Source organism: Physeter macrocephalus, chromosome 10 (assembly GCF_002837175.3).
Source record: "Physeter macrocephalus isolate SW-GA chromosome 10, ASM283717v5, whole genome shotgun sequence".
In the NCBI taxonomy this organism is placed as follows: domain Eukaryota; kingdom Metazoa; phylum Chordata; class Mammalia; order Artiodactyla; family Physeteridae; genus Physeter; species Physeter macrocephalus.
In genome coordinates this window covers 81,521,537-81,544,056 of record NC_041223.1, presented here as the reverse complement: position 1 = coordinate 81,544,056, position 22,520 = coordinate 81,521,537, and the positions used below count along the sequence as shown (strand labels likewise).

Genomic DNA, 22,520 nt, shown 5'->3' with positions numbered 1-22,520 from the left:
AACAATGCATAGATTATTACTAATTTATAATATACAGCATTTTAAGCTAACACACAACCATGACATAAAAGAATTCAAATATGACTCATACATGAAAGTAATTTTTTTCCATTTCTAACTCATTCAAAGTGGCAACATTCATTCTGAAGTTAGACTTCTTTCAGGTGCTATTTTATGTTTTCCAGCCCATTCCACATTCCATTTACCTGATGTGTAGTACATCAGGTAATATGAACCAGAAATAAAATATTTTAGAAGGACAGGGTATTCTAGATTAAAAACACAACTAAAGGAACATCTCTGTGCCATCCACAACTCAGTAAAGAAACTCAAATAACACTGCCATGTGAGTCAGTGGTGCTTGAACCCCTAAGCTGCAGAGCTGAGGACAGGAGAACAACCTCATCAAACAGACATGTTCATTCTATCACATGAACATGGAAGCACTTTATTAGCAGAAAATATGACTGTATTTCATGCAACTTAAACTCACAAACAGAAGCACATGTCCTCCAAAATAAACCACAACCAAGAGGTACAAAAGTAAAAATGAGCATAAGTAACTATTTCCAGTTTTTCAGTTAAAACTTTTTGCTGTTTCAAGTAATAGCAAACACTAACAATTAGGATAAATTTATATTTAAAAAAACCCTTAAACATGAGAAAATGCTATCATTAACTTATTATTATTACCACTATTATTATTTTTGGTGAATTGGGGGAAAAGGTATCGATCTGTTTTTTGCCCCAGGACATGTCAATTGGCTTATACAACTTCAGTGAGCTCAGGATGCACTGTGTGAGAACCAAGAGGCTCATCGACTACTGGCAAATAATGTATTTGTATTACTTTATAAACTGAACATGTTTCAGAAATTTTAAGTCTGTTCAAAGTTCCCCAGTCTTCTCCCCACACGATCCCCTAATATGACGGATTGAAACTCCCATCAATTCTCCTTGTTACTAAAAAAGCTAAGCATTCACAGAATTGTCGAAAAACAAATCCTTAACTTACATGAAAACGTCTCGCCCTTGCAAAATCAGTACACAAATTCCCCACGAGTTTTCCCACTGGATTTCAATGTCTGCTCATTTGACTTACTACATTTGGCGTGCTAAAACACATTCTCTACCAAGGACTGTTTCAATTCGTTTCAAAACTCGTGTTTTTTATTTTCAGTATTTAAAAAGGACAGGGGAAGGCTAGTAATCATTACCATCACTATAAACATCAGCTGCTTCCTGGACTTTTTCAAAGAACGTTTCCATGTTATCATTTCTGTCTCCATGGAGGATGAGAAGGCATCTCCTTCCATCACCCCCAGTTACAGAAACCAGGGCACAGAGAGATTAAAGACTCAATGTCGCTTCCCTAGTGAAGCAGCAAAACTTGTACTAGAACGAAGTCTTCTGAGCCCTGGACTAGTGCATGCTCTTTTCTTTAAGCCACATTGCACAAAAGTCATGTAGTTACAGCTGTAGATAAAGAAACCGCTTAAAAGTCTGAACATTAAAAACCAACCCTTACATAGTTAATAATTATTAGTACAAAGTTAGAGAGGCAGTGGCGTCAACAGTTCAGAACCCACTCCGCACCAGCCTGTCTCCACACACACACACCCCGCCCCCATCCTCCTGCCAGGCCCAGCATCTCCTCAGGATACAGTGAGGGGCCCGGCCGGTGCAGCCACAGAGGGGCACCTGGGCCGCGGGCGGGAGGGACACGGGCAGCCCCGTCACAACCACTGCAGCTCAACGCGGCCTCTCCATCAAGGGTTCACCAGCGGCACAGTGCTCACCGATCAAACAGAAGCTCAGAGACCACAAAAGTCATAGGATACCAAGATGTTAAAAGCAGTTTTTCAGATAAACATTTAAAAATTTAGAAAGAGTAAGTCTTATTCAAATTAAATGGTTTAAACAGTGTAAATGTTTACATTAGCACTAAAATGTAAGAAAAATAATTAAATCCACATGGGCTACATTTTGAGTGTACAGACACGTGGGCACATGTGCACACACACCCAGACCAATGGAAACCTCCCCTTCCAGGGGCTGGGGAGCCCAGGGCCAGGCCACGCAGCACCTCCTGGGCAGGAGCGGCCGTCCGTGCAGACAGCGCATCAGGACCCGCACGCACAGCACCTCCCAGTGCGCACGGGCGCCGCCCGGCTGCAGGGCGGGGGGGGGAGGAAGGAGGGGGGGAGCAGCCCCCCTCATCAACATGCAGAAACAGTAGCCGGGTGGACAACAAACAGAATGGGAGCGCCAGAGTACAAGAACAGCCTGAGGCAAATGGCAGAAACTTAGCTGGAACAACACCAGAAAGAATGATAATGAAGCACAAAGGACCCCTCGAAGAGGAAATGAGCAAACAAGAAATTAGGACAATGCAGTAAAACAGGGAAGGAATTTCAATTTTAAAGGCAAGGCATCAAGCCTACAATTAGCTGCTTGTGGGCAACTATTTTCTTTCTACGTTACCTTAAGATTTCAGACTAATGTTTGATCTGAAAACCGAGTTGGTAGATGACTGTTTTATACTGCACACATACCAGAAATTCACAAGAAAAGCTTAAACGTTTTGAGCCAAAGAAAGAAAGTTGTTAAAAATCAGTGCTACATCTCACACGAACAGAAGGCCTGCCCAGCGCACAGTTACTGGCCTACTTCACATCATGACACTGGTAGATGCTTAGAAAGAAGATAGCATTTCAAATATCACGTCATGAAGACCATTTCTATCATCTAGAAACCTTCCATGCAGCTGTCGATTCTATTAATCGTGGCTGTACCAGAACTCACCTGACAGCAAAAATCCAAATGAGTAAAAGTAAACAAAGTACTTAAAACAATACTTAGTGTCTTCTTCTTGGCCCATTCCAAATGCCTTTGAACGATACCATGTATAAACTAAAAGGAAATAAGAATAGAACAGTTTGGATTTTTAATAACCCACTATTAATACTAACATTTTTAAGTTCTGTTGCCAGGTACTCTGATCAAGCTCTATATAAGTGTCTCAGTTTAACGCCCTCATCACCTCCAGAGATTTTGACACAGTAAGACTAGGATTTCAACAGAAGTCTGGTGGTACAGCTGGAAAACTCAACTGCTATAACCATTCTGAGCAGCCTTTCCTGGTTCCCCCAAACAGAAGCAGTGCCCCTACCCCGTCCAAGGTTAAAACAGTTGCTGGGGCAGCTGCCCCGCCTCTTGAGAAGAGGGCACAGAGGGTGGGGCTGGCCGCACCACCCAGCCGGGCAGCTGTCCTGGGCCCCAGCTCCCTGCTGAGTGCACGAGGCCCCGCCCCCTCCCCTGCGGCCCCGCCCCCTCGGCCCCTGGGCCAGGCAGCCTCCCAATTCCTCCCCCCCAAATCCAGGGGCTGCAAGGCGGCAGCCTTCCCAGGTGCCTTACTATCAGTAATGTCATTTTTGGTTTTTGTCGGCGTGTGAACACACTGAGTGACGGGCACGCCCCACAGGCTCACACTTGCACCACACTGACTGCCTAGGCCCTGTCCCCCCATCCTCTGTCAGAAAGAGGGCGCAGCTGTCTCCTCAATCAGCGCTGGCACAGAGCAAACGCTCCACAAATACTGGTGAATTGAAATGTTTCCAAACACAGATCACCAGAGGGTTTCTTGGGGACAGCAGAGCCGTGGGGAAAAACAACAGTCGGGGGTGATCCTGCTTCTGTTGGGAGAAGAAGGGAAATAATGACACTGATTCTGAAAAGAACCTGTGGTCTGGTTACAAACCCTCTTCGTCTCTGCCCTCTCCACTCCCCCACATCTGGCCCTCGCTGACTCTTCCTCCCTGGAAACCTCCCCCTCTGAGTCCACGTTCTCCTGGAAGACCCTGCAACCACTGCTGCCGGTACCCCCGCCGTCCCCCTGCCTTGTCTCACAGCCTCAGCGCCACACGACCGGCCACCTCGGTACCGCGACTGCATCCCAGCTGGAATCCCTACTCCAGGCCACCATGGCGGTGAAGCTGCAGTTCTCTCTCTCTATCAGAACCCTGTCCTCCAGCATCACTCTGTCCACAGCTGGGAGCATCGCTGCAGCCACAGCCACACACACACACCACACATACCACACACACCACACACACACACCACACACACACACCACACATACCACACACAACACACCACCACACACACACACATACCACACACACACACACACACACACGCGACAGCTCATGACTCGTCGGTCGTCCGAAGCTGTCTGCTCCACAAGAAGCAGACGGGCTTTAAATCACAAGATGCTCTACAAAGGGGAGGCACAAGGAGCTCGTGTATCTGGGGCCCGCTCGCCCTTCCCGGCTCCCGCTCCCGCTGAAGATGACCCCCAGGACGCATGAGATTTTGCCTGACGTCAGTTTGCACAGCATGAAAAGTACATCTGCCCCTCCTCTGCCTAGCAGCAGCAAGAAAAGTAACCTCTGAGTGGAGGGAAATAAAACGTAAATGGTGAGTTTGGGCATTATGCCAGGTTTCACGCTGAATTTTCATAACCATCTCTCTTCCACAATCCCACTCTTCCCCGAGCAACAGTCCTCTGTCTTCTCATTTCCCGACTGCACGTGGACGCATCCCCACTTGTACTACTAGACACAAACGGAGCTGTGTTCTCTCGTATTTACCAGAGTCCCATGAACCTGGCTGGTGCTCAGTAAATATTAATTGAATTCATCCTTTACTGGAATGTCAGAGGCATTAGCTGGTCCTAATTTGCACAAATGATAAAAAATGTCAAAGAGCAGCATGAGATTTTGTGTATTACTAATCTAGCGTAAGGCAGAGAGGAACATGGTAAGTAAGTGGATGTTATGTTTTTCATTATTGTTCTTGACTGACCATGAACACTCAGCCTTGAGCACACCCTGGCTACAGTGAAAGCTGCCAAGTCTAATTCTTCACCTGTAACTAGTGAGGCGTCATCCTGAGAAGGAGCGAATCTGAAGTGGAAACAGCACTGATCAAAGAAAGAAGCCTGCTTCCATGAGATGCAGTGATGCTCTGATGCTCTCCTTAACGGCAAAACTCCTTCTTCTTAAAGCTTTGTACGTTTTCATGTTACTCAAAGAGCCCTTTTCATTTTCTACTCAAAAAACCATTTAAAGCCTTTTCCTTAATAAAAATGTTACTTGGAATTCCTTTGTATTAAAACACACACTTGCCTTGCGAAATGAAATAAACTCCCACGTGTGTTACCTTGTAAACTCAAGTCACAGAGGTTCATTTGAAGCATATTAAAATTTTCAAGCTTCAAACTGTTTTCAAAAGCTTAAAAAAAGATGGCTGAGAGTTAAGTGGAATTATTTATTTTTAATTTTTAGTTAACTTTTCTTACTGCTAAGTAGGTGGCCTTTAGGCTAACCTACTGAAATGACTGAGTGGCCTTAACAGTTGCTGTGAACCTCCTGCCCTGTTTACCCCTTCCTTCCCAAGCCCCTCCTGCCGCAGGTCCCCGCAAGCTGGGGGACTTCGGGGCAGGGGGTGCCCTGTGGACGGGTACGACAGCGCCGAGAGGGGTCCGCAGTGCCGCCACCTCTCAGGGGACACACACACTGACCGAGAGCGTCTGAAACTGCTGAGAAGCGGTTTCAGAAGTAAATGTCATAGAACTGATTGCTCTTTAAAAATTATATAAATATACAGCTTTCATATGTATATAAGATATATATCTCAAACACTTCTGTACCACTTTACGGCCTCAAGAGAAGAGAACTCTGCAAGTATGAAGCCAGACCGTATAGGGCAGGTCAGCTCTCTCGGCAGCCACTGCTCTCCCCGGCACCTCCCGCAGGAGCCCCGCGAGCCCCCACCCCCGACAAGTCCCCACAGAGACATGTGCTCTGTGCACAGTACTGTGCTGCCTATGTCACACTATCCACTCGTTTACGCTCTGGCCAACAACCACGGAGAGGCTCTTGCGTTCACGACCCGGTGAAGACGCCAGAGCCCAGGGTACCGCCTCTAACTCCAGGGCTCCCCGTGCCACGGTGCTGCCAGCTGTCCCCTGGACAAATGGGCCTAATGTCTGTCTTATGTGACACAGTGTTAGCTGGCAGTCTCGGAATTTCATTTCCTATCAGAGCTCAACACAGTGTAACAGTTAGGAACACGGGTCAGGTTCTGTAATCTACCAACGGTGTGACTTTCAGCAACTTACTTAACCTCTCTGTGCCTCAGTTTCTTCATTCGTAAAATGAAAACAACGGTAGTTCACCAATTTCAGGGCTGTTGCAAAGATCCAATGAATAAATGTCTGTAAACACTCAAAACAGTGGCTGGCACACGCTGGGCACTATCTCAGTGTTTCTTAAAGTAATAAGATGACAATTTAATTACTACTTCAGTCAAACATCTTGCTGGGTTCATCTACGGGCCGAGACTGGACTCTGAAGTCAGGGAAACCTGGGTTTGAACCCGGTTCTGTCGTCCAGAAGCCGAGCCTTGGAAGCCAACTTCTGTCAGCTTCAGTGTCCTTGTCTGTTTAAAAAAAAAGGGGGGGGGAGGAAAAGGGGCAAAGGTGTGTGTGTGTGTGCGTGTGTGTGCGTGCGTGTACAGTACGCTCCCCGCTGAAGGGCCGTTGCAGGCTGACACGCACCTGGGCCAGGTGCTGCGCAGAGGCTTCCTACCGGCAGAGCCGTCTCCACTGCAGAGGCCTCGCCCGCCCTAGAGAGAGGCCACGGAATTCAATCCTGGCCCGGCGGGTCCCTGAGAACTCTGCTGGGGGATCTTCTGGGAGAAGTATTCCCTCCTGAGAAAAGCAACTGCTGCAGGGAAACCACCAAAGTTTGGACGTGGTCCTGAGGCCGGGGAGCTGGGGCCTGAGCTTAGAGCCAGGGCTCCGAGGGGGACGGGACAGGGGGCAGGAAAGAGGAGCCCGGCTCCCGACCTCAGCGCCCCCCGTGCCGCCCCCCCAGACTGCTCGCCCGCTACGATCCTCAGACGCCACCCGTCTCGGCCACGCTCAGGCGCTCAGCCACCTGCAGTCACAAGGCGCCTCATCCACAGCCGTGTTCGCTCCTTCAACACCTGAGCGTCGCCTGCCTGCTTCCTGTCGCCGGCACGGTTCCCGGAGGCCCGTGAAGATGCCCTCTCGCTCTCGGCCCAGGTCTGGCAGGGCCGTGCCCTCGTCCCCGGGTTGCGGTGCTGGTTCTCCCACTGGCCCGCCTGTCACCCTCGGCTGCCTCCCAGCCCGGACTCGGGGCCACGCGGGGAGCTGCCGGCCGCCGGGTCTCCCCCAGCGACGCAGGCCCCCACCTGCCTGCTCTCCCTCCACAGGTGTGACCACACAAAACTACCACCAATTCCCAAGACCACCTTTTTGAAAGGGTAATAACAGTCTATAATCGTTCACGGATCATACTCTTGGCAGCAGAAAAAATAAATAAACATTTTTATCGGGTTTTAAGCAGTAGTTGAAAAGCCTAACAGACTACAAAATTACTTCGGGCACTCACGCTAGACAGAGCGGCCCTCTTCCTCCCTCCCTGGAAGGCAGGGGTGGCACACAACTACCCCGACCCCCGGATCCGCCGAGCGTACAGCTCCGGGCCGCACGCGGGTTCCAGGGCTGGGCCACGGCTGGCATTCGTTCAGTCCGCCCAGTCGCAAGCTTGCTTCACTTTACAGCGTATGGCCTTTGAAAAACAGACATCTCCCTGCAGGAATTTTCTGCTTTAAAGGTAACCAGAGTGTTTTCTGTGGGTGTTTTATCCTTTAGTTTGTTTTCTGTCCAGAAAATCTTATAAAAACAAAAAAATTTAGAGGAAAAAAAGTAATATATTCCCACTCATTATATAAAACTGGAATATATATTACTAGATAATTAAGCTGGTTATTTACTAAAAACCATGTTTAACTAGCATTGTCAACCCACCTGAACTTGGCTACTGTGATAAGCTAATGCTTTTATTTCCTGAAACACAGGCATGAAGCGAAGACTTTAAAACTTGCCCAAAGCCGTACTGTATGTTCCTTTGAGCTTTTCAATTAAGAAAAAACTGAGGAAGCCTCTATCTAAACACATCTCTATAGTTCAGTATGATTTTCATCACCGAGCTCACACTCGATTCTCTGTGAGCTCTTCCGAGGTCCCCGACACACACACACACCCGAGGTCCCCGACACACACACACAGACACACACAGACACACACAGGCACAGACAGACAGACACACACACACCCGCCGCCCTGTGCCCAATGGGCCTGCGGTCAAAGCCTCCTGAGCAGGGAGCAGGCGGCCGGCGGTGCGCACGCGGAACGGGGGCTGAGGACGGACACCCGCGGAGGGCTCCCCACCTCTGGGGAGACTGAGCTGAAGCCTGCAGTTTATGATGCTGCTCAAGCCTTACACTCAGAGCTGGTGCTCACCTCTGAAGACTCTAATCTCAGATGGGATCTTCTAGAAAAAGAAAGAAAGAAAAAAAGCCTGGGGGATTATCCTAACCAAGCGCTAAGCGGTCTGTCAAGTTTTCGTCATGTGAAAACTAAGTCATAACCAACAAAGGACGGACAGGAGCATACAGCGTAGGGCGTGGTGAGCACCACCCCACAGGCCCTGGAAGCCAGTTTCAGTTCTCTTCTCACACAGCGGGGACACATTCTAGGCAAGCGGGTCTGTGTCTGGAGCATCCAGGGCTTGTTCATTCTGGGCCTCAGTCGAGAGGGGCCCTAAGATCTTGGTTATTTCCAAGATCAGAGGGCACGTAATAACCAAGTAGCTGGCCCCACTTCTGATATCAGACAGTAAAGCACTGAATAAATAGTATTTCTACAAGCTTCCAACGTGAGTTAACACCCAAAGATGAAGTCACCCTTGCAGGTACGGTCAGGAGCACATCTTCAAGTCCAGCAGAGCTCAGCCTCGGTCACCGCCCACACACTCCTGTACGCTACGTGCCCATCACAGGGCAGAGCTGGGGAAGGCCTGCAAAGCTAAAAACATGTGGCCCTTTTCAGAAAAAAATTTGCTGACCCTTGCTGCTAAAAAGTATACAGACAGCATTTTATGTTTGACCTCGGGATGGGGAGTAGATCTGGAAAAGTGAGCCGTTTAAAGGGAAGTTCGAATTTCTAAAAAATGATCCTGACTCTTATGCTACAGGAGTCTACTGAATGTGATCCTGAGTGCACAGAGTAACCCTGGGATTCCTGGCCCGCCGTGGCTGTGTAACTGAACTAACCCTGTGGGGATTTTCTCTGTATTTTCTGCAAATGTTTTCAGTTTACGCCTGTTCTGGTCTCATTCACATGGGGATATGCCATCTTTTCTGCACGACCATAAATCAGACTGCAAGGCACCTGCCCCTCCTCCCCACTGTGTCTCACTTTGCAGGGGAAAACCAGAGCGCCACGCTCACCTCGGGCAGCAGAACAACAGTCTGCTGCCCGAGGGAGACACCAACAAGCAATCCTGGTTTAGGAGTGCTGTCCTCTGAAAGTCTGAAGACACCTTCTGAAGGAACTCAGGTTACTGATTACCAGCAGGGAAGGGCTGTGGCTGTAATGTGCTCTGGGTAAGGCTCCCGGTCTCCTGCCGCTAAGACTCCGCCTGCACGACCCGCAATCCCACTTCCTGACCCCATCGCCCGCCCTGCCACCTTTGGAGCTGTTCCAGCGCATGATCCAGAACTGTCTGTCACCCACAAAGCCCTCTTTACGCTCTTAACCTCTGCCTCAAACACTCCCGCTCCTTCCTGCCCTAAGCGGCCCTTGGTTCTCCCCTAAGGACACGGGTTCCTGACGCTCTCCCCCGTCTAAAAAGACAGCAATGGAACCGCAACAGCGCGGCTGACTCTCCCAGACGCTGACACCAGAAGAGGAGTGCTGCCGTCCCCAAACCCTAAAACCCAGGGACTCTGAGACTGGGAGGTGGAAGGCAGGGACATGCTGACAGGAGCTCGACAAATGGAGATACCGTGTGACGGTGAACGGCTGGAAGGCAGAGACGCCCGCGCTGGCCCACGCGCTGAGAGCGAGAGGAACAAGCGTTTGCCGAGGTCAGGGGTCGAGCTCCAGGCTCGCGACTACGCGGCACCACGGCGCCACGGGCTGGGCACCAGAGGCCAGTCCCGCCACCTGTCTCCCGGGCCCCAGCCCGCGCGGCTCCTGGGGACCGCACAGCAGGCCCGCCTGTCCCGCGGGGTCACACCCCAAGGGAAACACCCTGCAGCTTCCACCGGGCAGCAGACCCCACCGGCTCTCTCTCTCAAACCAGGCCCAGAACCGGCTACTTCTCGCAACTCCCGTGGCCACCACCCCCTCCCACCTGTGTCACTGGCCTGCAGCCTCGCCTTGCTACACTATTCTCAACAGGGTAGCCGTAAGGGCTCCTGAAAAACCCAAGTCGGATGAGGTACTTCTTTGCTTGAATCCTCCAATGCGTTTCCAGGACACTCAGAGTAGCAGCCAAAGTCAGGTCACAGGGTCACTCGCAACCAGCCACGCCAGCGGCCCTCCTCCCGGTCCCGCCCGCTTCCGGCGGGGCTGCCGCAGGGCCACTGCACCCGCCCTGGCCCCCCCGCACGGCCAGGGAGCCCCAGCCTCCTCAGGCCTTCCCTCCGACGGTATCTCAGGGGGCCCCCAACCCTACTTAAAATCACACCGCTGCTTTTGTTCTCTTTTAGCTACAGCACTCAGCAAACATGACCCATGACGTATTTTACTTAACTATCTCTTCACTGTTTCCCCGGACAAGGGTCAGGTACTTTCGTCTGTCTTCTCTCACAGCTCTCTCCCCAGTGCCTACGACGGCGCCCGGACACACGGCAGACACTTCAGGAGGAGGTGCGGGGTCAGTGAGCGAGTCTGTAGGGTAAGGGCCAGGCCTGGCTCAGCTCTTACGTTTCTAAGTTATGGACTGATAACCAGGCACTCACGGCCGGAAAGGAAATGCTGCCGCCAAGACAAAGGCGCGTGGAGTCCTAGTAGGATCTTTCCGTACTGTGGCAGTAAGTCTTTTTTCTCATTTATAGCAAAGGAAATAAAATACAGAAATTATAAGAACTAGTATTCAACACAGTTATATTTAGAGCCCCTGGACTGAGCTCTATTTTTATATTTCTGATATACCACTTATTTTCACCACCAAAGAAGATGTTTATCTATAGGGAGTATATCTGCATGATACACCAGCTTCCTAAGTAAGACAAAAACATTCAGTTGTAATTCTTAAGACAGAAAACAATTTTCTCAATAAGAACAAAGATCAATTTTTAGAAAAGCAGTGTATGAAGGTCGACTCTACCTTCTAACTATCTTTCACTGTTTTCCTCTGTTATTAATCTTTCCCTAAACTAAAAAAAATTTATAAATTAATTACTGCTGAAGTCTCAGACATTACTAAAAATAACCATTTATCAAGCTATTTTAAAAGGAAGAGGAGAAAAATGTAAAAAGAGCTGACAGTATTTACAGATAAGGACAGTACAAGCACTCCTTGAATGGAAGTCTGTTTACTCACCAGGCAGACAACATTTATCTGTCAGCCGTGAGAATAAATATGACATTAAAATGAGCACAGACATTCTTATTGTCATCAGACACCTAAAATGAACCTAGCCACTAGATCTAGGTATAAAGCATGTTGCTTCAGCTAACCAAAATTAAAGGGTCCTTTAAAATAGCACGTTATAAGGCTACACCATAATTATTTTGCTAAGGGACCGCCCCCCGCAACAAAACTAAATAAAGAAAAGGCGGGTGGGGGGACGGACAATCTACTCTTCATTTCAAATGCTGAAATGTCACAGTCCACCAAGCCTTTGAAGAGTACTTTGATATCCTCTCTCCCCACGGAACTCATTACTTGTATTTCCAAGAAGGCACTGCTGACAGACACCAGCTCCCTTATTAAAGATTTCCCTTTTGGTGGGAACTCAAAAAACTAATCATACCGTTTTCAAATTCAATTAACAGGTATCTTTTGGCACACTGACGATAAAGCTATTATATTCGTTTCAAGTAAATGTTTCAATTGTTTTGTAACTCTAATTAATGATGACTTGTATTTTTTATTACTTACCGAGTCCTAAAAGGTCAACAGTGAGCTCTGCAGCGTTTTTAGGGCTGGTACTTTTTTTAGGCTCCAATTGCTGATCTTCTTTCTTCTGCAGCTTTAAAGTAAATAATCAGATTTATTATTTTTTTCAAATAAACTGAACAAGACTTTTAAGCCCCAATTAGGCATAGTTTTGATAAAGTTAGTGTCATGTAGCCTATGAAGAAGCACAGTGTGATAAAGCCTAGAGCATTTATTATCATAAACTTAAAACACAATCATTGAACTTGAACTGATAAACCGGACACATGAGGACCCCAAAACAGTGAATGTAGAAATTTAATCTTAATGTAATTGTTCCTAAGCATTTAGATCCTCCACGTGAACACTGCACCCGTCGCAGTATTATACTTGCTCGCTCCTGCTGCCGGGCAGGCCCCGGGGTCCTCGCGAGCAGAGCAGAGGCCGCGGGCACTAACGGATCTGATGTGCAGGCAGACCTCGTTTTACTGCTCTTCCCTTTACCGTGCTTCACAGATATCACGCTGCTTACAAATCGAAACTCTGTGGCGACCTGCGTGGAGCGTTCTTCCAACAGCATTTGCTCACTTTGTGTTTCTGTGTCACATTTTGGCAATTCTTACAATATTTCAAACTTTTCATATTTGCTACGGTGATCTGTGATCAGTGATCTTTGATGTTACTCTGTAATTGTTATGGGGGAGCCACGAAACACACCCATATAAGGCTGCAAACTTAACCAATAAATGCCGTGTGTGTTCTGACTGCTCCGTCGACCGGCCATTCCTACATCTCCCTCCCTCCCCTCGGGCCTCCCTAGTCCCTGAGACACAATACAGAAATTAGGCCAATGAGTAACCCTACAGGGGCTCTAAGTGTTCAAGAAAAGGAACAGTCGCATGTCTCTCACTTTAAATCAAAAGCTAGAAATGATTAAGCTTAGTGAGGAAGGCACGTTAAAAGCCCAGATTGGCCAAAAGTAGGCTTTCTGCACCAAACAGCCAAGTTGTGAAGGCAGAACAAAAGTTCTTGAAGGAAGTTAAAAGTGAATAGTCTTAGTGCTGATATGGAGAAAGTTTCAATGATCTGGAGAGAAGATCAAACCAGCCACAACATTCCCTTAAGCCAAAGCCTAATCCAGAGCAAAGCCTATCCTCCCTTCAATTCTCTGAAGGCTGAGAGAAATGAGGGAGCTGCAGAAGAAAAGTCTGAAGCCAGCAGAGGATGGTCCATAAGGTTGAAGGAAAGAAGCCGTCTCCATAACAACAAAGTGCAAGGGGAAGCAGCAAGTGCTGACGCAGAAGCTGCAGCAAGTTATCCAGAAGATCTAGCTAAGGTAATTCATGAATGTGGCTGTACTAAACAACAGATCTTCATGCAGACGAAACAGCCTTCTATTGGAAGAAGATGCCATCTAGGACTTTCATAGCTAGAGAGGAGAAGTCACTGCCAGGCTGTAAAGCTGCAAAGGGCAGGCTGACTCTCCTGTTAGGAGCTAATGCAGCTGGCGACTTTAAGTGGAAGCCAATGCTCATCTACCGTTCCAAAAATCCTAGGGCCCTTAAGAATGATCCTCAATCTATGCTGCCTGTGCTCTATAAATGGAACAGAAAGCCTGCATGACAGCACATCTGTTTACAACATGGTTTACTGAATGTTTTAAGCCACGTACTGCTCAGAAAACAAGGTTCCTTTCAAAATGTGACTGCTTGTTGACAATGCGCCTTGTCCCCCAAGAGCTCTGATGGAGATGGACGAGATTCACGTCGTTTTCATGCCTGGTAACAGAACATCTATTCTGCAGCCCATGGATCAAGGAGTCACTTTGACTTGCAAGTTTCATTCTTTAAGAAATACATTTTGTAAGGAGACAGCTGCCACAGATAGTGATTCCTCTGATGGATCTGAGCAAAGTCATTTGAAAACCTGGAAAGGACTCATCATTCTAGATGCCATTAAGAACATTCGTGATTCATGGGAAGAGGTCCAAACATCAACATTAACAGGAGTTTGGAAGGAGCTGATTCCAACCCTCATGGATGACTTGGAGGGGGGTTCAAGACTTCATGGAGGAACGAACTGCAGATGTGGTGAAAACAGCATGAGAACTAAAATTAGAAGTGGAGCCTGAAGATGTATGGTGTTGGCCAAAACGTTCATTCAGTTTTTTCTGTAAGATGTCTCTAGTAGCACTTAGTTGTCTTTAACTTCATTCGAAACAATTTTGTTAGATTGTATGCGACAGCTGTCATATCAGCGTGCATTTAAAAAAAAGACATCAAAGATGTCAAATTCTAAATTATGCTTTATTATTTCAAGAAAGGTAAAAATGCAACTGAAACACAAAAAAAGATTTGTGCAGTGTATGGAGAAGGTGCTGTGACTGATCCAACGTGTCAAAAGAGGTTGGCGAAGTTTCGTGCTGGAGATTTCTCGCTGGACGATGCTCCATGGTCGGGTAGACCAGTTGAAATTGATAGCCATCAAATTGAGACATTAATTGAGAACAATCAACGTTATACCATGCGGGAAATAGCCGACATACTCAAAATATCCAAATCAAGCGCTGAAAATCATCTGCACCAGCTTGGTTATGTTCATCACTTTGATGTTTGGGTTCCATGTAAGTTACGTGAAAATAACCTTCGTGACTGTATTTCCGCATGCCATTCCCTACTGAAACGTAATGAAAATGTTCCGTTTTTAAAACAAACTGTGACGGGAGATGAAAAGTGGACACTGCACAACGATGTGGAATGGAGGAGATCGTGGGGCAAGGGAAATGAACCACCACCAACCACACCAAAGGCCGGTCTTCATCCAAAGAAGGTGATGCTGTGTATGCGGTGGGACTGGAAGAGAGTCCTCTATTATGAGCTTCTTCCGGAAAACCAAACGATTCATTCCAACAAGTACTGCTCCCAATTAGACCAACAAAGCAGCAATCGACGAAAAGCATCCAGATTTAGTCAACAGAAAATGCACAATCTTCTATCAGGATAACACAAGACCGCATATTTCTTTTGATGACCAGGCAAAAACTGTTACAGCTTGGCTGGGAAGTTCTGATTCCACCACCGTATTCACCAGACATTGCACCTTTGGATTTCCAGTTATTTCGGTCTTTACAACATTCTCTTAATGGAAAAAATTTCAATTCCCTTGGAAGACTGTAAAAGGCATCTGGAACGGTCCTTTGCTTAAAAAGATAAAAAGTTTTGGGAAGATGGAATTATGAAGTTGCCTGAAAAATGGCAGAAGGTAGTGGAACAAAAGGGTGAATATATTGTACAATAAAGTTCTTGGTGAAAATGAAAAATGTGCCCTTTATTTTTACTTAAAAACCGAAGGCACTTTTTGGCTAACCCAATAACTAAATTGCTGCAGTCTCAGGATAAAACTCTCACAGATGAGGAGTTGCTGCTTACGGAGAAGCAAAGAAAAGTGTTTCTTGGGATGGAATCTACCCCTGGTGAGGATGCTGTGAAGATCGCTGGATGACAACAAAGGATTTAGAATATGACATAAACTTAGTTGATAAAGCAGCACAAGGGTTTGAGAGGAACAACTCCAATTCTGAAAAAATTCTACCGTGGGTAAAATGCTATCGAACAGCATCATATGCAACAGAGAAACCGTTCCTGAAAGGAAGTGTCAATCCACGCAGCAAACGTCATCACTCCCTCACTTTAAGAAACTGCCGCAGCCGCCCCACCTTTGGCAGCCAGCACCTTGATCAGCCAGCAGCCACCAGCACGGGGGCAGGACCCTCCACCTGCAGAAAGACTACAGCCTGCTGAAGGCCCAGATGATGGTTAGCTTTCTTTTGGCAATAAAGTATTTTTAAATTAAGGTATGGGGCTTCCCTGGTGGCGCAGTGGTTGAGAGTCCGCCTGCCGAGGCAGGGGACGCGGGTTCGTGCCCCGGTCCGGGGGGGTCCCACATGCCGCAGAGCGGCTGGGCCCGTGAGCCATGGCCGCTGAGCCTGCGCGTCCGGAGCCTGTGCTCCGCAACGGGAGAGGCCACAACAGTGAGAGGCCCGCGTACCGCAAAAAAAAAAAAAAAAAAAAAAAAAAAAATTAAGGTATGGCTGAGTAATATTCCATTGAATATGTAGCCCACCTCTCTTAAGCCAAGAAAATAAAACAGTCGCTCATTTATTTCTCAAACCACTCCCGCAAGATCATTTCTTCAACTACCTAAAGAACTCACAGCTCAGCTGTTACATGAGTTCATTTTTTGTTAGCTGTACAAATGCAAAAATTTCTAAGAACATATATCTCCCCTTACTTGTTTCTGGTCACTTACTGTCTCCCCCTCAGAATCAGCTTTTTAACTAATCAGCCTACCAATCATTATAGATATCAATTCTTTAGTAACCTTCTCAAATACACAATTATCAGCCTGTAACTATATAATTATCAGAAGTTTAACATAATTCATCTTGCTTTCTCTTTTTCAACCTCCAACAGAGGTAAGACTTACCTTGCTTTTTAGTAAAATAATTTCAAAGAAAGCAGTTTGTAGTAACAAAGTAAGCAATCTTTTCAACTGAATACTTAAAACTGCTAGACCTTCCTTCTTCTTTTTTTTTTAAACTGGACAACCTCTGTTACTGTAAACACTTAAATCTGCGAGAGAAATGGGGGACTAAATGGCCGCGAGCGAGCGCGCAAACTGCAAGCCCTCCCGGGGCAGGGCTTCCCTGGCCACACTCCTTGCAGTACTCTGTATATTATATATGCAAGTGTCACATGTTTAGTTGGCACCTAAAAATCTGATCCCTGACTTAACTTAAAATCAGAAAGCCTTAAAGTTGAAAATAAACTTAGATAATAATATGGCCAAACTCATTCATTCTGCATTATTAACTGAGGTCAGATATTATATGCCAAATAGGGATAGAGTAACTAAAAATTATTTTCTGTCCCTCAATTCAGATTGATTTCTTTGGTATAATATTTTACTGAATCTTCTTCCATGCAAAGAAGCACAGAATAAACCTGTGACGGATTCCTTCCTACTCACTTTCTACAGTCTAAGAATCCAGAACCTCTTCAGGCTAAAATGATTTCTTTTTAAAAATTCAAATTCTGGTTATGAGTTATCTTCCCACTCAATTAGAGAACTACTTTTGAAAATATTACTGAGTATGAACTTACCCGCCCCCCAACGTTTGCAAAGGGGAGAAAATGCCAAATCAAGCAACACAGAGGCCCTCTCATAAGCTTGGCTCCCACCCTCAGCACTGCTGCAAACAATCTGGAAAGTATCTTTCCTTCCAGACGTCACACACCTACACGCACCCCAGGAGTTTCTCTTCTTCCTTGAATTTCGACTGCATCATAGTTTTAAACGGGTGTATGTCAACCATTTCCACAGGAAACTGTATAACAGAGAGCATGTGTGTAGGTGCGCGGGGTAAAGAGAAACATGGAGGCGAGAATAAGGAAACGTCCGACACAGAGTTCATCAAACCACAGATGCGGCCCACCAGTGGGTTCTTGAAGCCCCTTTTATGTATAACAACTAGATTTTGTTTTTGGTATTAAAAAAATGAAATAGAACATAAAACAGAGCGCACTGCACAAAGTAAAGGTAAGCACTCATGAACTGTTTTGCACCTTTGTGCACGTATGTGAGCGCATGAAGGCTGGACCATAATGTAAAACAGATTTCTTACCAGAGTCATGGGCTGAGAAACACTGTTCTAGAGATGGTCTGCTCCTTTGCTGCTACAGTGGGTCAGCTCACTTGAGCGAGCAATGTCTATGCCCTAAACCTTACCGACCACTCCAAATAGAGCTGCTCTACATGGATTTCAATAATTCAGACACGAGTGACCCTTATAGCTGGCATCTCATAGGCTGTCCCACAAATCAAAATGGCAAAATAGTTGATCACTTTAAAAACTGTTTTGTATCCCTTCAACCTCAAATCCTGCTGAAGCAGCATTGTGAGCACATCAGTGTGTGGCAGAGATCATTTTAGAGATCATTCTGTAACTGCACATAATCCAAGTACTGCCTTATATGCACTAGTGAGAAATGCAAAGACTGAATTCAGATGATACTCTTCTTTGTCCATCAATGTGAACCTCAGAAAGTAACCTCATTGTTTTTATTTTAAAACCTATTAAAAAATTGAAGGACATGTACCACAGCACTAAACTACATAGGTAAGACATCTTCCTGAAATTCTAGTCAAAATAATGCTTATAATAATACCTTTTAGAGTTAAATATCCATAAAATGATTTTAATTTACTATTCAATTTCTTTGAGTGATTTTCCAATAACTAAAATTTAATTCTCAGCCATATTTATAATTATTTTCATAGATCTTTGTGTAAAATGACAGGAATAGCCTTCCTAGCCTTAGGTGAGTCATAGTATCTAAAAAATAGAGAGCCAGGAAATTCAAAAAATCTGTGTTTATATATTACCATTATGGAGGTTCAAAAAAACTCTAAAATAAAATCCTCTAAATCCGCCTGTGACAGTCTTTAAACAGCCTGGATTTATCAAGAAAAGAGATGTGCCCTGAGTTCATCCTGGAAACCCTGTCTAATGGCCACTCTGAAGTCTACTTAGTTTCTACAGCTAAACATAGTTGTCACTCCCTGTCTTTATGTATGTAAGAATATATACATATGGAACCAGGTTAATGTCAGAGAAGAACTACAAGTAGATTCCCACAATGTATTCCAGTTAAACACACTGCGTAATAAACAAACACGTGTGTAACAGGTTATGCCTTCCTGAGCAAGCTCTTCTGAAATGAACACACCTGATTTCTACCAGACTTGCTTGTAACACAAACCGTCCTATTTATCACATATTTTCAGGATATAAAAACAGTAAACCTCAAACAAAAATATTAATACACAAACTATTAATTTGACCTTTTGCTCTATACTGTACCAATTCCATTGTACTTTGCAAAGAATAAAGATAAAATTGAGATATTTGAAATATAGCTATCATATAAAGCCAAATTTTAGAAAACTTAAGAATGAAAATGCTGGGCTTCCCTGGTGGCGCAGTGGTTGAGAACCCGCCTGCCGATGCAGGGGACGCGGGTTCGTGCCCCGGTCCGGGAAGATCCCACATGCCGCGGAGCATCTGGGCCCGTGAGCCATGGCTGCTGAGCCCGGAGGCTCAGCTCAAAACAAAACAAAACAAAAAGAATGAAAATGCTATTGTCTTGTTAGATTTTGGGGCAGACATAGAACACGGTATCAGAACAGTAAGTCAAGACCTTGAGAGGCACATTTTCCCTCATATAACTGTCACCCTTTCGATATTCAAGCAGTATGTACAGAATCATTCCACTTCAAATTCTCCTGCTACTGAAAACATCACATATGGAATTTGCCGTTTAATAAGTGAAGAATGTAGTCGGCTGTCAATGGGTAAAATTAGGCAATCTATATATATATATACATGTATATATATATATATATATATATATATTACCCATTGACAGCCGACTACATTCTTCACTTATTAAACGGCAAATTCCATATGTGATGTTTTCAGTAGCAGGAGAATTTGAAGTGGAATGATTCTGTACATACTGCTTGAATATCAAAAGGGTGACAGTTATATCGTGGGATCCTCCCGGACCGGGGCATGAACCCGTGTCCCCTGCATCGGCAGGCGGACTCTCAACCACTGCGCCACCAGGGAAGCCCCGGCAATCTATAATTTATTAAACAAACTTTCCTAACAAGCAAGAACCCAGGTCTGCTTAGATAAAGCAATTTTATAAAATGTAATTTCCTTAGATTCATATCGAGCAAATGTCTCATTCAAATTATTAAAACCTGTATTAGCAGAAACTTCACTGGCCAATCCTTTCGTACCTCATAAAACTACATCACAGAATGTAACTGAATCAAAAACCACTTAGTTTCCAACTCCTACATTTACCAGCATTTCCTAAGCCTTTAAACAACAGAAATAACAGCTGAGCCTCTAGAATGTGATTCACTATTCTTCAGTTGACCAATTAACGTAAATAATAGTGTTAATATGTAAGAACAGGGAAGCTATACAACTTTCTAAGGTCTAGACATAATTATTAGAATTCTTCTTTAAAATCTGACTACATCACAAATTATGCCTTAACTAGTTTGTCTATAATCAGTTTCCTTTAACATTCACAGACTCATACAACTAGATGAGACAAAACATATTGTTTAATTCTCTCATTTTAAAGTTAAGGATAGGGCTTCCCTGGTGGTGCAGTGGTTGAGAATCTGCCTGCTAATGCAGGGGACACGGGTTCGAGCCCTGGTCTGGGAGGATCCCACATGCCGCGGAACAACTAGCCCCGTGAGCCACAACTACTGAGCCTGCGCGTCTGGAGCCTGTGCTCCGCAACAAGAGAGGCCGAGATAGTGAGAGGCCCGCGCACTGCGATGAAGAGTGGCCCCCGCTCACCGCAACTAGAGAAAACCCTCGCACAGAAACGAAGACCCAACACAGCAAAAATAAATAAATTAATTAATAAAAACTCCTACCCCCAACATCTTAAAAAAAATTTTTTTTAATAATAATAAAGTTAAGGATGTTAAAGTGATACAAAGGCAGGGAGGTCTGCAGGGAAGACAGGAAGGAGTCTAAAAGGTAGGAGCTGGTAAAGGCACCCTGGGAAGAAAACCGAGTGTGGAAAAGACGGCGGACCCACCTGCCTAACCTGGAGGTCTAGTGTCAGGAAGTAATAAAAGGTAAAGCTGAAAAAGTAAGCTGAGCCACGTGACACAAGGACCCAAACAGCCCACCAGAGCTAGGAATTGGATGAATTTTCAAGGCAGGTCGCAAAAACAAAGCTACTCCTCGCGGGGCAGTACGCAGGAACGGCCCTGAGAAAGGAGATGACCACTGTCACTGCGGGGCAGGGTGTGCGGCCATGACACGAGCAGAGCAACGCCCAGGAAAATGAACACAAATCCGCCGCCCCATCACAGCCCGAAACCTGAAACATTCTCTAATAGCTACTCAAGAACACACAGTTTCCAGAATAGTACCTCGTCCGGGTGCCTTCTGAAATCCTAATGGTGGGATTTCACCTTTACTACAGCTTTTAGTAAAACTTTATGAATGATGAGTTACTCAAAGGTGTTGGGTTGTACATCATCATATATTCTACTCTAAAATAGAAAGAGAAGTCAGACTGTGTCATCCATGTTGTTCACCCACTGAAGCCGTTCAATGGCATAATATCAATAATTAATACAAATCACTGTCTTACGTTCCTACAATATTTTTTTTTTTTTTTTGTGGTATGTGGGCCTCCCTCTGTTGTGGCCTCTCCCGTTGCGGAGCACAGGCTCCGGACGCGCAGGCTTAGCAGCCATGGCTCACGGGCCCAGCCGCTCCGCGGCATGTGGGATCCTCCCAGACCGGGGCGCGAACCCGGTTCCCCTGCATCGGCAGGCGGACGCGCAACCACTGCGCCACCAGGGAAGCCCCTACAATATTTTTAAAAATTCCTTTACTGTAGATTTAAGAGATTTGGGGAAAGAGCTGAGGTAAATACAGGTGTTCAAGTTGCTATCTTTTTTTTTGGCAGCACCACACAGCACGCGGGATCTTAGCTCCCCGACCAGGGATCGAACCTGCGGCCCCTGCAGTGGAAGCATGGAGTCGTAATCACTGGACGGCCAGGGAGGTCCCACATTCCTACTATATTTTGATAGTTATAAGTACCATATGTTTGTATGCGTGTGCTTTCACAACAAAATTATATAAAACCTGAGAATTAATCTTGCACGCAACTCTTGGTTATTCCCCAAATCTTCCTGTTTTACTTATTTAGAATCTTGTTAAAGTTTCCCTTTTTCTTCTTAACCATTCTTTATAATGTACATATGGATCTTTTTCCCATTAAACCTCTCATTACACTGGATTTGAATTTCATATTCTTCCTTAAGTCGTATTTTTAGAGTTCGATTTCGAACTGTAATCTACATTTGATTTCCCCAGCCACATGGACATCTTTCAGTAAATGGCTCTCATGGTCTAGGGACAGCTTCTCAAAGAGTGGCCTACATGCTTTACACATCGGGCCTGCAAAGTTTCTCACCGCTCAGCACAAACATCAAGTGCCTATATGGGCAAGCTCCCTTAAAAGAACACTGTGCAGAATTTTTGTGAGGGTTAAAATAATATACAGAGCCCTCCTCACAGCGGCTGGCACATAACCGGTGCTTCCAAACCGGCAGCTGCTGGTGGTTGTGAGGGTGCCTTTCATAAAGCGTAAGTAAGCACTAGGGACACAAGGATGAGTTAAGACGTGGTTGCGAAGCTTAAGAGGCGTACATTCTGGTTGAGCAAACGGACACAAACGCGATTCCAGTCCCGTGTGGAGCGGCGCAGTACTGGAGTAAAGGCTCAGAGGGAGGGGCAGCAGGCCGAGGCCCCCCGCACGCCCTGAGAGGCATCCTCTGAGACACGTGGCCCTAGGGTGG

At 45.9% G+C, this 22,520-nt stretch overlaps 1 protein-coding gene across 8 annotated transcripts in view; it reads right to left on the bottom strand.

Moving 5' to 3' along the window:
* Positions 1 to 22,520, bottom strand: part of SMAP1 (small ArfGAP 1) — a 153,634-nt gene that overhangs the window by 11,802 nt on the left and 119,312 nt on the right. For all 8 annotated transcript variants that reach the window (XM_055087646.1, XM_024132949.3, XM_055087649.1 and 5 more), the window contains one exon: positions 12,048 to 12,138. In XM_055087646.1, the coding sequence (XP_054943621.1) occupies positions 12,048 to 12,138 (91 nt within the window). The remainder of the gene's footprint in view (positions 1 to 12,047; positions 12,139 to 22,520) is intronic.